The sequence below is a fragment of the Rhinolophus hipposideros genome (assembly GCF_964194185.1).
Source record: "Rhinolophus hipposideros genome assembly, chromosome: 15".
NCBI lineage: Eukaryota > Metazoa > Chordata > Mammalia > Chiroptera > Rhinolophidae > Rhinolophus > Rhinolophus hipposideros.
Window position 1 is genome coordinate 9,964,933 of NC_138061.1, and position 14,044 is coordinate 9,978,976.

The following is a 14,044-nucleotide window of genomic DNA, read 5'->3' on the forward strand; positions in this document are numbered from 1 at the left end:
CCAAGCTTGGGTGAGCAGGGAGGGAAGCGTCTACCCTCAGACCTGATGGGAATCATGATCCTCTGGCCCCTCAGACTTGACCTCCACAGACCATGTGAGAAGTTGGGCATCAGGGATTGAATTGTGCAGCCCTCCCCGCCCTCAAAAAGATACCTTGCAGTTCTACTCCCTCGTTCCCTAGACTGTGACCTTACTTGGAAACAGGGTCTTTACAGAGGCAATCAAGTTACTATGACGTCATTAGGGTGGGACCTAACCCAACATGACTGGTGTCTTGATAAAAGGGGAAATTTGGACCCAGACGTGCACACGACACACAGGGAAAACACCATGTGAAGGCAGAGGTGGTGAGATGCATCTACAAGCATAGGAACAGCAAAGATTCCGGCAAACCACCAGAAGCTGGGAGAGAGGCCTAGGACACATTGCTCCTCAGAAAGAACCGACCTTGCCGACACCTCGATCTCAGACTTCCAGCCTTTAGAACTGTGAGATCTTACATTTCCGGGGTTTAAGCCCACGGTCTGTGGCACATTGTTATGAGAAACTAAGACAGTGTGGGAAAGCCCGCCTTGGAGTCAGATCACGGCGAGACTTGACAAGTCCTACTTGTCTCTCTGGGATTCAGTTCACTTATCTGGAAAATGAGAGACATTATCTAGAGCGGTGGCTTTCAAACTTGGTTTTAACCCTGGAATAAAATATTGCACAGAGGCCCAAATATAAAAGGTAAAAAGGTAGAAGCCTGCTCTGGGTCATACCCGCTTCCCGCAGGGCAGTCTTTGAAAGAAGCCAATGCCAGATTGTCTGTAAAAGCCCCATTGATGTGCCACTCTAAGACTCTCCAAACGCAAGACGCACTGACTAGGATGTCTGAGCATCTCACAAGCTCAGACCAGGCACCAAGGACCGACCCCTTGGCTCCTGATCTTGCTGGGATAGTGAGAGGAATGCCCAGAGAACAGAGGGCAGACAAGCCAGGCTGTCCTCTCCCTCCCGAGTGCTACAGCTGCAAACAGGTCACCTGAGGTTCTAAATCTGCCACGTCTAAATTTATCTTGCCCTCCAATTGCGAGCAGATGCTGTGCCTTATCAGGGCATGGCAAGTGGCAGAACGACAGCCATGACGCGTCCTTATCACCCCAAGGACAGGAATGACGTCTGCAGAAAGACTTGGTTTCCCTGACGATGAAATCAAGAGCTCGTGTGCGAGCCTGGCAGGCCTGAAAGGCACTGGGTCATGTGCACCCCTGGGTGGGGTGGGACCCGACCCAGGAGCCCGAAATCCTTTTCTGACCTCGATGCATGCCTGACAATGCCAGGATGGCAGCAGCCCTTGAGCAGTGGGGAGCAGAAAGGGAAGGCGTTTGAGGCACAGGCCAGCCCCTGCCGCATCTCCGGGAGAGGACCCAAACCACCCCATTCCATCCAGTGAGCACCGATGTGGTGTAGACAGAGACCCTGTGGGGCCACTGTTGGTCGGAGAGCAGAGCTGAGCAGCCTAGCACGAGGCTGGAGACTCCAGGGGTGGGGTCCAGAGTCAGACTGAGCTGATTCAGGCCTGGGCTTTCCTCCAAACCCTCGCAAGACAGTGGCCTTGAGACCTCACCTGCTGGAGGCTACAGGGTGATTCCTGCCTTCCGGCATCCCAGAAGAACCGGGCAGGGGCCCCTCAGCCCGTCCTGTGGGGTATGCAAAGATGGTGAGGCTCTGACCATCCTCTTGGAGCCCACAGACTCCTCAAGGGACACAAAGTCAACAAGGAAAGAGGGAAATGGTGTCACTGTCCCCACTGCCCCACTGTGGAATCAGGCAGCAGATCCAGTCTTTTTTCATTCAACTTTTAATTACACAAAATAACACACCTACTCATTTTCCTTTTTCAAAAACCACCTAACAGATAAAGCTAAGCTTCACGGCTTCCCAGAGGCAACCATTGGTAGGACTCTGGGGTGCAGCCTCTTAGAACAGCCACATGTCCTTGCAAAGAAACCCACCAGGCCAGGGATCTGGGCAGAGTGGGGCACTGTTAGCTTCCCGGGGTGTGCTGTGGGGTCAAGAGGAGCATGGAAGGGAAGAGCTACAGGAATCTGAGTGGGGTAGGATTCAGATGGCCCCAAGGCAGGGGTTCCTGGGACACTGGACCCACATAATGCAGCACAGAAACAGCTCGTTCCATTCATCGCTTGTAGCCAGTTCAGCTTCTTTGGAAAACTCTAAAGTCCTCCCAAAGGGTCTTCAACCTCTGCCCTGAAGCCACTCGCCCCCCGGTGATGATGGCATGTGCCAGGCACACTGCTGGCCCACCCACCAACTCTACCAGCTTGGTATCGCTGTCTCCATTTTACAGACAAAGAAACTGCAACCCAGAAATTAAACAACTTGCCCACCGTCACTCGGCTGGGAACAGCAGAGCCACCCTCTGACCTTAGTACCAATGACAGAGGAGGTCCTTCCAGGAGACTGCACTTCTATAGGCAGTGGCACAGCTCTTGTGCCTGCACCAACGCCTAGTACATAGCAGGGGCCCAACCAGTCCTTGCAGGCTGATTTCCTATTTAAAGAATATCATACACTGGAGGGAGCGACTCGTCAAGTGCGGCTAGTTCACGGCCATCTTCACATTTCTATGGTGCTTTGGGTTTTTTTCTTTAATGTGAAGGTTCTACTTTTTCTTCTAGGAATCCCCCGCAGCCTAGAGCTTCTGGAAAGAGCTCTAGGAAAGAGTTAAGGCTTTGGCACGAGGCTGTCCCGCCAGGCAAACGAAATCTCCCCATGGGTCGTCGGTCGTGAGGGCACAGGGCACTGCAGCAATCACTTTCTGTGAACAGCCTCCTCGTAAACGTCAGTCACACCAGGGGGTGTGGAGGGGGTCTTGATTTATTATATAGCTTTTGGACAGTTCCTACAGAAATATTGCCAAACAGTGGAATAATCAACTCTTTCACTCAAGCCCCCTCAAACTTTTTTTTTAATGGAAGAATAAAGTACGCAATGAGACTGAGCTAAATAAATAAAAATGCCACACTTTTCCCCAACAGAACTTCCTGCGTCACTGAGAAATATTTGCAGACCTCAACAATCTTTTATCTTCGCAATGACGTTTTAGCCTTCCAAGTTTTGGACATTCTGAGAACTCCTTTGATTTGGGCCCTCTAATTATCTTATGTGAACCATTAGCTTATTAACTAATGTCATTATTTGATGTTTCATCAAGCAGATTACAGAACCCCTTCATCCTCTCATGGTCTGTCTGTCCTCAGCCTGGACTGTCTAAAATCAGTTACTCATGTCTGGGGCTCACACTGGAAATAGATGTGTGTAGCAAGGAATTTCTGTCTTAATATTCATCGCTGCCAATCACAGTTTCCAGGCTGGGAAGGAGGACAATGTCCATTCAGCCACTTTATCCATCCATCCTTCCACGACGCATCCATTCACTGTGCTAGTAATGGAGACTCCAAGACGGACAGCAGGGGTCCAGCTCACAGAAAGAGATGCCCTGGGAGGCTCAGAGTGATCCCAACTCCTCCAGGGATGTTCCTGAGAGGTGCAGACCCTCAACACTTTTCTCCAGCTCAGCAACCTATTCCTCCATCATAGAACTTTCTCAACTTGTTATCATCACTTTATTTCTCTCAGTCTCCTGGGCAAAGCCATGAATGAGCTCCAGGAGAGCAGGACTCACATCTGTGATTCCCCATCCCCAATGGATGGCACATAGTAATTGCTCAATAAACACTGCTTGAATAAACAAATGAACTACAACCCATACTTACAAGACAATATAAAAAGAAAAACAGACAGACAGAAACGTCTGCCCGCATGAGTGCCTCATGAATCTCTCCTTCGATTACTGGTAGGGGCTGATGCCCAAAATGTTTATGAGTCAATAGGATACTGTGGAATGGGAAGCTATGTAGACCAGGGGCCTGCACTGTCCTGGGCGGGCAGGTCACTTCTGATCTTGGAGCCTGTTTACTCAGGTCTGAAATGGCTGGTTGGACAAGATGCTCTCCGGTTCCCTGTGTTGAGGATTCTGTGGAAACCTAACATCACTGTGAGAATAACTCAAACTGTAGCCTTAGGGGAAACTGGCCGGGGCCAGGAGCCACTAGGTGACGTCCCCCACTGAGTGGGTACCAAACCGTGGCCCCAGTCCTGTAACTGTGCTAAGCTGACTCATCTATCTAATAAGTATTGTGGGGAGGAGTATTAAAGTGGATGTTTTCTAAGGTACCTCTTAAGTCTACATTTTTATGACTTTAACCACTGGTTAAGATTAAATTTGGGTATGACAAGCACATGTTACACATTTTTTTTAAAGGCCTCTAATTTCCAATATTCCACCTCATTCATTCCTTTATTCATCCAGTACTTAATGAGCCCCTATTACGTGCCAGGCACTGTCCTGACAGTGAGCCAGACAAGACACAGTCACTATTGTCATGGGACATCCAGTGCAGTGGGGGGAGGGAGACAGGAAAGACACAGTCAACAACTAAACAAACGATGACTTCAGATGGCGTTACGGGCAAAGGACATTAACAAACAGCAACTGCAGGGAGCGTCTGGTTCCTTTCCAGAGGCTGCTTGGGAATGCTTCTGTAGGAAGGATATCTGAATGGAGACCTACAGGCCCCTGGAAAATTTGAGGGGAAGAGCATTCCAGGCCATGGGAACAGTAGTTGCAAAAGTTCAGGCTGGAAACAAGTCTGAGGTATTTGAAGAACAAAAAGACGATCCGTGCAGCTAGTGACTGGGGAGGAGAGAGTAATCCGAGACAAAGGCGAGCCCGGCTCATGAAGGGCAGGGTGGGAAGGCCATTGCCAAGAGGTCCACGGACAGTATTTAGGGGGCCCATGGACCTGGACGGAAGAACACGTCATCTCTCTTTTCACCAACCTCTAACTAAAAATGAGCATTTGGTGCAGCCGTGAAAGTTGACAATAACCCACAGTAATGTTAGCGGCACCTGGGACTCGTCAGCAACAGAAATCGCAGAGCCATTCATAGCACCATTATGACAGGTATCTGGAAATATCACTTAATGCTCCTCACATTCAAAATTACAGTAGCTCTTTGCTGCCAAACTTTATTATTTAAAGTCTTAACAAAAAAGCACATATACTTCAATATCATAAATTTTAAAAGTACCGAATAACTGAAAAGAATAGGTTTCCTTTGTAATCCCCTGTATTTTATTTTATACACATGAAAGCATTTAGAAGGCGTCTCTAGGCCTCACCCAATGGCCAATGTGCTTATAAGGCAGGATAAGGGGGATGGAGGACTGTTGCAGTGTTTCCTGCAGGGGATTCAGAGGGTACAGTTTTCATTTCTCAAAGTCACCCTGGCTGCTGGGAGGACATGGCCTGTGGTTGTGCAGGGCAGTGCTATGGGCAGGAGAGGGCGGGCTTTCACTGACCACTGCTCTGGGCAATGCAGAGGGGGCAGCGGCCCTGGGTCCTTGTGCGCTCTGATCAAGGGCCTTCCCACCCAGCACTGTCCTCTGGGCCCAAAGAGGCCCTGTCACCTTGGCCCAAAGCTTGTGGCAGAACATCCTCCCAAAGAGCTTCAGAGCGTGAGCTCATGTGTCCACAAGAAAAATAAATGCGGCATTTGCCACTGTTTGGTTTGTGTCTTGGTCTAGAAAAGCAATGAGATTTTTATTTAAGAAAGCTTTCCAAAAGAACCCCAGCAGAGGCTCAGCAAACAGCAGGGCGACAGAGTGTAAACAGGCGGGAAAGCCCAAGCACTGGGGCCTGTGGCCACGGACGGCAGCCCCTCGGCTTATGGTGCCCTTCCTGTTTTGCCCGGCCTCCCCTCACACTGCACTCGCACACAGACTCTTTTCAATGCCCTCTAGCATCTAGGAGAACGGAAGAATTCATTGTCACATGCCCGCTCGCACCCTCCCAGGGGAGTGGGCCCTGCCAAGAGGCCTGTTTATGGACCGAGAGGGACCCATGGGGATGGGCCTTGTGGGGTGGGGTCCACAGACAAAGAAAAGCTCAGAGGCAGATCCTACACTTCTGGGTCCCCTAACCGGAAGTGAAGAGGGCAGAGCCAACCGGAAGGTGAGGGACATTGCCGGCATTTCCAGGGCAATGTCCAGAAGCCTCAGGGGGAGCAGGGCTGCAGGGAGGGGGTGCTGAGGGTCTGCTGGGGCACGAGCCTCCGCCAAGTATCAGAACTGTGAGTCAGAGGAGAAGAGCGCAAAGAAGGGCGCCCTGGATCTTTGAAGCTGGATCTAGGTTGAGTGAGAAGAAAGGCAGAAAGGGAGCCCTCCGTACTGCTGGGACGAACGGTACAGAAGTTTGACAGTTGTACCAACAGCTGTACCAACCAACAGCTTCCCAGTTCAGCTCAGCTGCCCCTTTCCTAGGCCTCTGGCTACAGAGCATGGGTTTTTGTTGTTGTTGTTTGCGGGGGGGGGGGGGGGGGGATATGGGTCTTTTTTGTCTGCGCTTATTGGCACTCCCAGTTTCTCCAGCACCCAGTCTGTGGGAAGTAGTGAGGCAAAAAGGCAAACCCAGGCACTCACTGGCACATCATTGCTCACAGGCCAAGCTCCCCCGCCAGTGTGCCTCTTCTCTCCGTCTTTCAGAATCTCCCTACATTTGCTCTATACATGATGTCCAAAGCTGTCTGTGGTGAGAGGGACAGGGAACAGGGTGTCCACTTCATCTGTCTAGAACCACAAGTCCTATAGTTCATATGTTTTGTATTTTTAAGAAACACACAAATCAAATATAGCAAAGCAGTAAGCGTTTTTCAATCCAGATGGTAGATACATGAATGCTTGTTATATTACTCTCAATACTCCTCCGTTTACTTGAGACAGTTCAGTGTTCACTCACTCACACGTCTTCATTCATTCTTTCCTTCACTCATCCATCAACCACCATCTATTGGGCATCTCTTGTAAGCCAGGTACCGGGTACACGATGGTGAATTTAAAAGATCCTTCCTGAAGAGCCTTTCATGCTTGAGAGGCAAAAAGATATCCAACAATGGCTGAGGAGGGGACAGGACACTCCGAAAGACCCTGGCCAGAAGCTAATTTATTTCGTCTGAGGATGTGGTCTTTAGACCTGGCTGTGCCTCACAAAGCATTCCTGGCACCACCACCTATGGGCAGTTTGCCCAAAGACAGAGAAGCCAATGGTTTCCCAAGAGTGGGCTTTTCAGGCAAGGCCCCTCCCCGGTGATCCCAGCCCTCACACAGCCACGCGCCTCTTGGTATAGCTACCCGCTTTGGAGGTCCTTTCCTCCTCCTGCAAGCTCTCTCCTCCAATTCAACACCTCAGAAAGGTCTCTTGGATCAACCCTTTGGCTCTGAGGCTGAGTGGGAGCCATTCCCTGGGGCTCGTTGAGGAAAAGTGGGACTCAACCTCCAGGAAAGGCATTCTGGTAGCCAATGAACATGCTGCCCCTGGACCGAAGAGCATAAAGAGAGAGCTTGGATCCCCAGGGGTGTACAGCGACCATGGCAACTGAGGACCCACCCCTTCCCCACCCATACTCTCTTTAAGCCTAAATTATCACGAAGAACAAAACACCCCTGGGAGGTCATGGACAAACCCTGGGGGCTCTCCCTTCCCTCCCCTCTCGGAAGGCCTTTCAAAGTTGTCAGTGGCAACTGCCCCGTGCCTCCAGGATCACGAGCAAGCATGGCCACCCAAGCCCCCAACATATGAGTGGCCCAGCAGGGTGGGAGCTATCAGGCATTCCAGAAAGAAAGCTGGGGTGCTGAGGGGAGTGAGTCCCTCCTCCTGAGAGGGTTCCAGGGAAGCCCTTTACACACAGTCTCATTTGACTGCATTCACTATCACTATGTTCAGCTGGGGACACTGAGGCTCAGCAAGGCTGAGTAGCTTGTTGAGTGACCAGCAAAAAGGCTAGGGTTTGAACCCATGTCTGTCTGGACCCAGAGGCCCTGATGCCTTGAGCCAGCTTCAGTCTCACCCCCAAGAATGCCATAATGATTCCAAGATGTAAGGTGGGTCTCGAGGACATTTCCCCATTCTTTAGCACCCTACCTTCTTCACCTGCTCACATCAGCCTTCGTGGGGTGCAGGTGGCTGCCTTTTATTTCATGAACACCGATTAAGCAAACCCTCCCCCATGCTAGGCATGTGGGACGCACAGAAAGAACAACTGCCACCTGCTGTCACAGTGGCACCGAAGAATCTGGAGAGTGGGCCTCAGGCCAGCACTTGGCAGTCCTGGGCTGCCATGTAGGTGCCATGCACTTCCCTGGCCTGGGAAACTGCTGGAGGCCAGGCCACGTGGAGAAGCCATTTAGAAAAGTAAATGGTCGGGAGTGGTGTCACATTGTAGGGCAGGCACAGGGCAGTTCATCCAAAGGTACAGAGATGCCCCAACAGCAGATGGGTCTGCAGAGGTCTGGATAAGAGGGCCATCCTGTGCTAACATGAAGCCTTCAAGGATCGAGCGGGGGACCCCTCCCACGGGCAGAGGAGAAGGGCCAGGGTCCCCCCCACTAAGAAGCGGGGCACCGTCACACCCACCCCTCGTGAGCCCTTGCCAGCCCACAGCCGTGTCCTAAGTGGGGCCGGGATGGACCTCACCAGGTGTGTTTGGCTGTGCCGGCAGCCCCTTACTGAGTACCAACCTCCCCGGCGAGAGGAAAGGGAGCCCAATGCTCAGCCCACCCTGGGCTCCCAAAGCTTGGGGCTGTTTGCAAAGGATGGGCTCCATGGGCTCCAGGAAGGAAGGTGGAATGCTACGAGCGGGGCTTCAGTGTGGGGCCTGGCCCACGTCCACCACCCTCCCACAAGCTGTGTGACTCTGGGCCAGATGCGGAACCCCTTTGCACCTCGGTTTCCCCATCTGAAAGGTGGGGTAAAATAAAGTACCTGCCTCTAAGGGTAACTGAGAGAGAATTCTGCCCGGTACACACCAAATACTCAATAAATATTGGTTGTATCTTTACGACAACTAGCAAGAATGGCAGCCTGGAGCCTTACCCGGAATCATGGAGTCAGCTGATTTGTATTTGACCCACCGTTTGGTGGTTAACAGGCTCCTTGCTCCCTCCCGGCCCCTCCCCGAGCTCCCTGGAGGCAGGATGGCTTACCTATGGTCCTCCGGAGGTCTTCACACTGGCTAATGTGAGGGAACTTCAGGATTTCCTTCCACTTCTTGCTTTTCCCTTTGCGCTTTCCTCCGCCCCCTGCAGAGACAGAGGACAAAGATGTCAGTTGATGTTGGTGCCGCATCCAAGGCTCCTGAGCCTGTGTCCCATCCCCGAGAGCCTGGGATACAGCTGGGGAAGAAGGGCTCACAACAGTCCCTTTCTCTGCAATCGGCCCTTCCTGTCTGCAACCTGGCCAACCAGCCCCAGCTTCCTCCTGTCAAGTCTGCAGAGAAGGCGGAGGCCTCAGACTCTGAACGGCAGAACGAATGTGTACCGGGCATGTGCTGTGGCCAGGCACTGGTTGAACATTATCTTGATTAATCCTCAGAATGACTCTTTGAGGAAGCAATCACTGGGCCAACGTCACAGATGAAGAAACAGATGTCCGAGGTTGTGTAACTCACCAGCTGAGGGTCTGACTGACTCCACACTTACTCTCCCCTCAGCCGGAGCCAACACACACATGCACACGCAGGCACACTCTGCAGAGCCCTTCCGCTGGCTCTGCCCTGGGCCAAACCCCTCACATGCACCCTCCTGGAGTCCTCACTCTAACTCTATGAGGCAAGAATCTTACTCTTCCCACGTGACAGATAAGGAAACTGAGGCATGGGGAGGGAGAGAAGTAAGATGCCTATGGCTCCACAGCTCACTAATGGCAGAGCCAAGACCCCAGCCTGAGTGGAATCCAGACCCTGGACACTCACCCTCACCCTTTAGACCTCCCTCCTGGGTGCACTGAAAGCAAGAGAAATTCTCAGGGATCAACGAGAAACCGGGTGTCAGACCTCAGAAGTGATACAGCGGCGCTAAGAGGAGCGGGCAAAGGGATCTCTCAAGCTGGGGCCCGAGCCTGTGAGCTCCTGGAAAAGATGGCAGCCCAGCCCCGAGGCTGCAGATCTGTTCTGTCTGACCCACACATGGCTTGTTTGCTCGCCTGTTCACTGAACCAGTTGTCAAGATTTAAACATTCGGAGATTTTGCCTACAAATCCACTTCGGACTTCTCCCGATAACCGGGCATCTCCCATGGCAAGAATCAGCGGGAGCTGGGCAGCAGCTGTCCCTGTGGACAGAGCACGAGACCTCTATTCCGGCAGCCCGCCTGGCCTCCTGAGGGGCAGAGGTGAGGATGTACTTCCCAGAGAAGGCTGCCATGTCAGCACTGCCATCTCAGCCACTAACAGCCTGCAAGGCCTCAAAGGTCCATTCGAACCATCTCGTCCACATCGCCTCCCCTCCCACATTCCCACCCTAGTCATTCCCCGACCTGATTGGGACGAAGCAAGCTTTTCGCGTGTGTGGTAAAATACACACAACATAAAATTTACCCTCTGAACCATTTTTAAGTATGTAGTCCAGTGGAGGCCAGTACATTCACATTGTTGTACAACCATCACCTCCATCCATCTCTAGAACTTTTTCATCTTCCCAAACTGGAACTCTGTACCCATTAAATAATAACTCCCTATTCTCTCCACCCCCAGACCCTGGCAACTAGCATTCTACTTTCTGCCTCTATGAATTTGACTACTCTAGGTACCGCATATAAGTGAAATTATACAATGTGTATCCTTCTGTGATTGGCTCATTTCATTTAGCATAATGTTTTCAAGATTCATCCACATTGTAGTAGGTGTCAGCTCTTATTCCATTTTTAAAGCTGAATAAAATTCTGTTGTGTGTATAGGCCATATTTTGTTTAGCCATTTATCTGTTGATGGACACGTGGGTTGTTTCCATCTTTTGGCTATTATAAATGCTGCTGCTATGGATACGAGTCCCTGCTTTCAATTCTTTTGAGCATATACCTACCGTGTTTCCCCCCAAATAAGACCTAACCGAAAAATAAGCCCTAGCATGACTTTTCAGGATGACATCCCCTGAACATAAGCCCTACTGCGTCTTTCGGAGCAAAGATTAATATAAGACCCAGTCTTATTTTCGGGGAAACACGGTAGGAGTGGAATTGCTGGTGTGGGGGAGGAAGAAACTTTCCTCTACCCTTCAAGGTTCTTTTGTTCTTCAATTCTAACAATTAAATCTACATGAGACAGATTAACAAGAGAAAATAACCAAATTTAACTAAATACGTACATATGTGGACCCCACATATGTGAAAGGTGCAAAGACAGAAAGTTAAAATGAGGTATATGGCATTCTGAGCGACGGATGAGGGAAGATGCCTTCAGGTGAGACGCTTCAGAGAGGGGCAGGGTCATTGCAGGATGATAAGAAGAGCAGATGTTCAGTAATCAAAAGTTTGCCTGTCCTACAAAAAGTTAGGACCTTTTTATAAAAGTCATAAAAAGTTGTTTCTGGTGATAATTCTTATTATGGGCAAAGCCCCTAATTTAAATTCTTTAAGGAAAAAGTTTCTCATGAACCTGAAGAGTCTCCATTGCCTTTAGCTTAAAATAAGCAGAGACCACAGAAGCATATTTTGGGATGATTCATTCTGAACCCCTGCACTGGATCACATGGTAATTCTATGTTTACGTTTTTTGAAGAACTAATCTAGTATTGACAACAGAATCCCATGCTGCACCCATCTGTCTGCACCTCAACTCTCTGTGATTAGAACCCAGAAATATAGCTTCTTAAAAGGCTCCTCAGGTGATTCTCAGGTAGCCAGTCTACAGAAACCATGAGTCTAGTTTATACACACGTGTGTGAGTGTGTGTGCATGTGTGTGTAGTTTTTATAAGTTAATTTATCCATTAATTTAAGAAAAGCAACACAGATTCACTCATTCATTCGACTAATATGTGTTGAACATCTACTAAACACTGAGCACTGCAGGGCTGGGGACGAGGTCATGGGCAAGAGGGAGGGGGTGTCCCCCTCTTGGGACTTCCCCTTCTTGGGGCACCCCATCTATCAAGAAAGACAGCCGTCAAAGGCTTTATTTCAGTAGTTCTCAGCCACTCTCAGGAGGCTGTCCCCCTAAAAGGCCACGGGGACCCTGAATGGCCTCCCTGCTCACACCTGGTCTCCAGTTCCTCTAAAAAGCCTGTGAAATAAACCGAGTTCCTCCCCAACTCAAAAGGGTTGGGGCAAGGTTCCATGCCTTAACAACAAACCAAACCTGCCTCCAAGCGGTCCCCACTTCCAGACAGATCTGTGGCTCTCGAGTGTGCCACTGAACTATTAAGTTGCATATTTGATGGCTAAAGTGTTGATGCTGTTCATTACTTCAGTCGGACTCGACTGTTTCTCAGAATCCTGAGGTGGCCACGCCCACCATGCTTCTGCAGAGATTCCTCCTGCCTCCCAGCCCTGTGGCCCTGTTTGGGAGGTCATGGCCGGGGTCTGAAGTGAGGGCAGTCCTGCGGGGACTGCACTCTTCCTCACTGGCAGAGCCCATGCTAACTCTGGGGGGCTTAGTATAGGGATGCGTTGCAGCATCCAGGCCCCCAAGTCCTTGGGACCTTGAAGCCCAGCTCACTGCCCATCTGCCGGAACCCTAAATCTAAAGTCCCAAGGAGCAAATCTGATTGGCCGACTCATCTTTTCTCTCCAGGCCACATCGTGGACCAGCCTAGACTCTGAAACAATCCAATCAGTTCTGGCCCTTGTGGATGGGGAGGGCAGAGGTGAGACGGTGGGGCTGAGTGAGCCGTGGGCACCTTCAGACCAGAAGTCCCTAGATGGTGCCAGGATAACCAGAGGCAGCATGAGTGAGACCACAGACACAGCCACCCTCCCTTCAAAACAGCTTAGGGCGCTGCTGGTTCGTTTAAGGCACAAGGCCATGGGTGGAGAGCCGCACAGGCTGCAGCCGCCCAGGATTCCCAGCAGGGCCCCTTTTCTCCTGTCATCTCACGGAATAGCCTGTGGATCGCAAGGGGCCACAAGGCTTGGAACGGTCAGCATTATGGTAACGTGAGGGAGCAAATTTGTTAGAAATCCGAATTCTGTGGCTCCAGTTCTTTTTTTCTGTGGCTACGCAGGTCTTTTTTTCTTTTTTTCAAGTGTGTTTTTCCAGGACGCATCAGCTCCAAGTCAAATAGTTGTTTCAATCTAGTTGTGGAGGGCGCAGCTCACAGTGGCCCATGTGGGGATCGAACCTACAACCTTTTTCTTAAGAGCACCACGCTCTAACCAACTGAGTTAACCGGCCGCCCCTACGCAGGTCTTTAGAACACACATTGTGGAGGTGGGGGAGAACCATGAAAGTGCTCTCGGCACATTCTGATCAAGGTCTGGGAGGTTCTCGAGTATCCTAGAGACTGTACGTGGGAAGGTCTCTCTGTGTTCCCAGCCACAAGACGCTGATGAGTCACCCACTCTCAGCCGGTCAAATGGAAGGTAATGTTACAATTTTGCCTGTGACGTCTGTGGAGCTAAAGAATCTGTTCAATTCCTTTCTGCCCAGGTGAGCTTTTAAGACTCAGTTTCCACAGTGCTGCCAGCAGGGTTGGTTTTCCAGAAAATAACACCGTGGGGAGGCTGTGGGTGTGCTCAGAGGCCTCGGGCACAGTGGAGGCGGCTGGTGTTTCTGATGAGGGAAGGTACCCCTGTGTCTGCTGATTCCACTCATGCCCTCCCCACCACTGCTATTTCATCTGAACCACCTGGGCTCTGCCACCTTTTCCACCACCAGGGTGAAACATCCAGCTGAAGCTGCTGAGGAGGGTACGTGGCATCTCTCTGGTTCAAAGTCTCTTTTCAGTCAGCCCCAAACAAGGCACGATCCCAATTAGAGGGCCGAATTTGGGGGCTGCGCCACCGAGTGACTCAAGCCTTTTCAAAAGGGACATAACTCCAGCCAAGTGGACTTGAGGTGACCTCAGCCTGCAGGGGACTTTGTTCAACCCAAAGCACTTGGCAACCCCCGTGAAAGGGAGACAGGCCATTTGGGAAGCAGGAGAAAGCA

The 14,044-nt window shown here is 50.9% G+C and overlaps 1 protein-coding gene across 2 annotated transcripts in view; it reads right to left on the bottom strand.

Moving 5' to 3' along the window:
* Positions 1–14,044, bottom strand: part of GRK5 (G protein-coupled receptor kinase 5) — a 199,114-nt gene that overhangs the window by 100,948 nt on the left and 84,122 nt on the right. For both annotated transcript variants that reach the window (XM_081075259.1, XM_081075260.1), the window contains exon 2: positions 9,107–9,202. In XM_081075259.1, the coding sequence (XP_080931385.1) occupies positions 9,107–9,202 (96 nt within the window). The remainder of the gene's footprint in view (positions 1–9,106; positions 9,203–14,044) is intronic.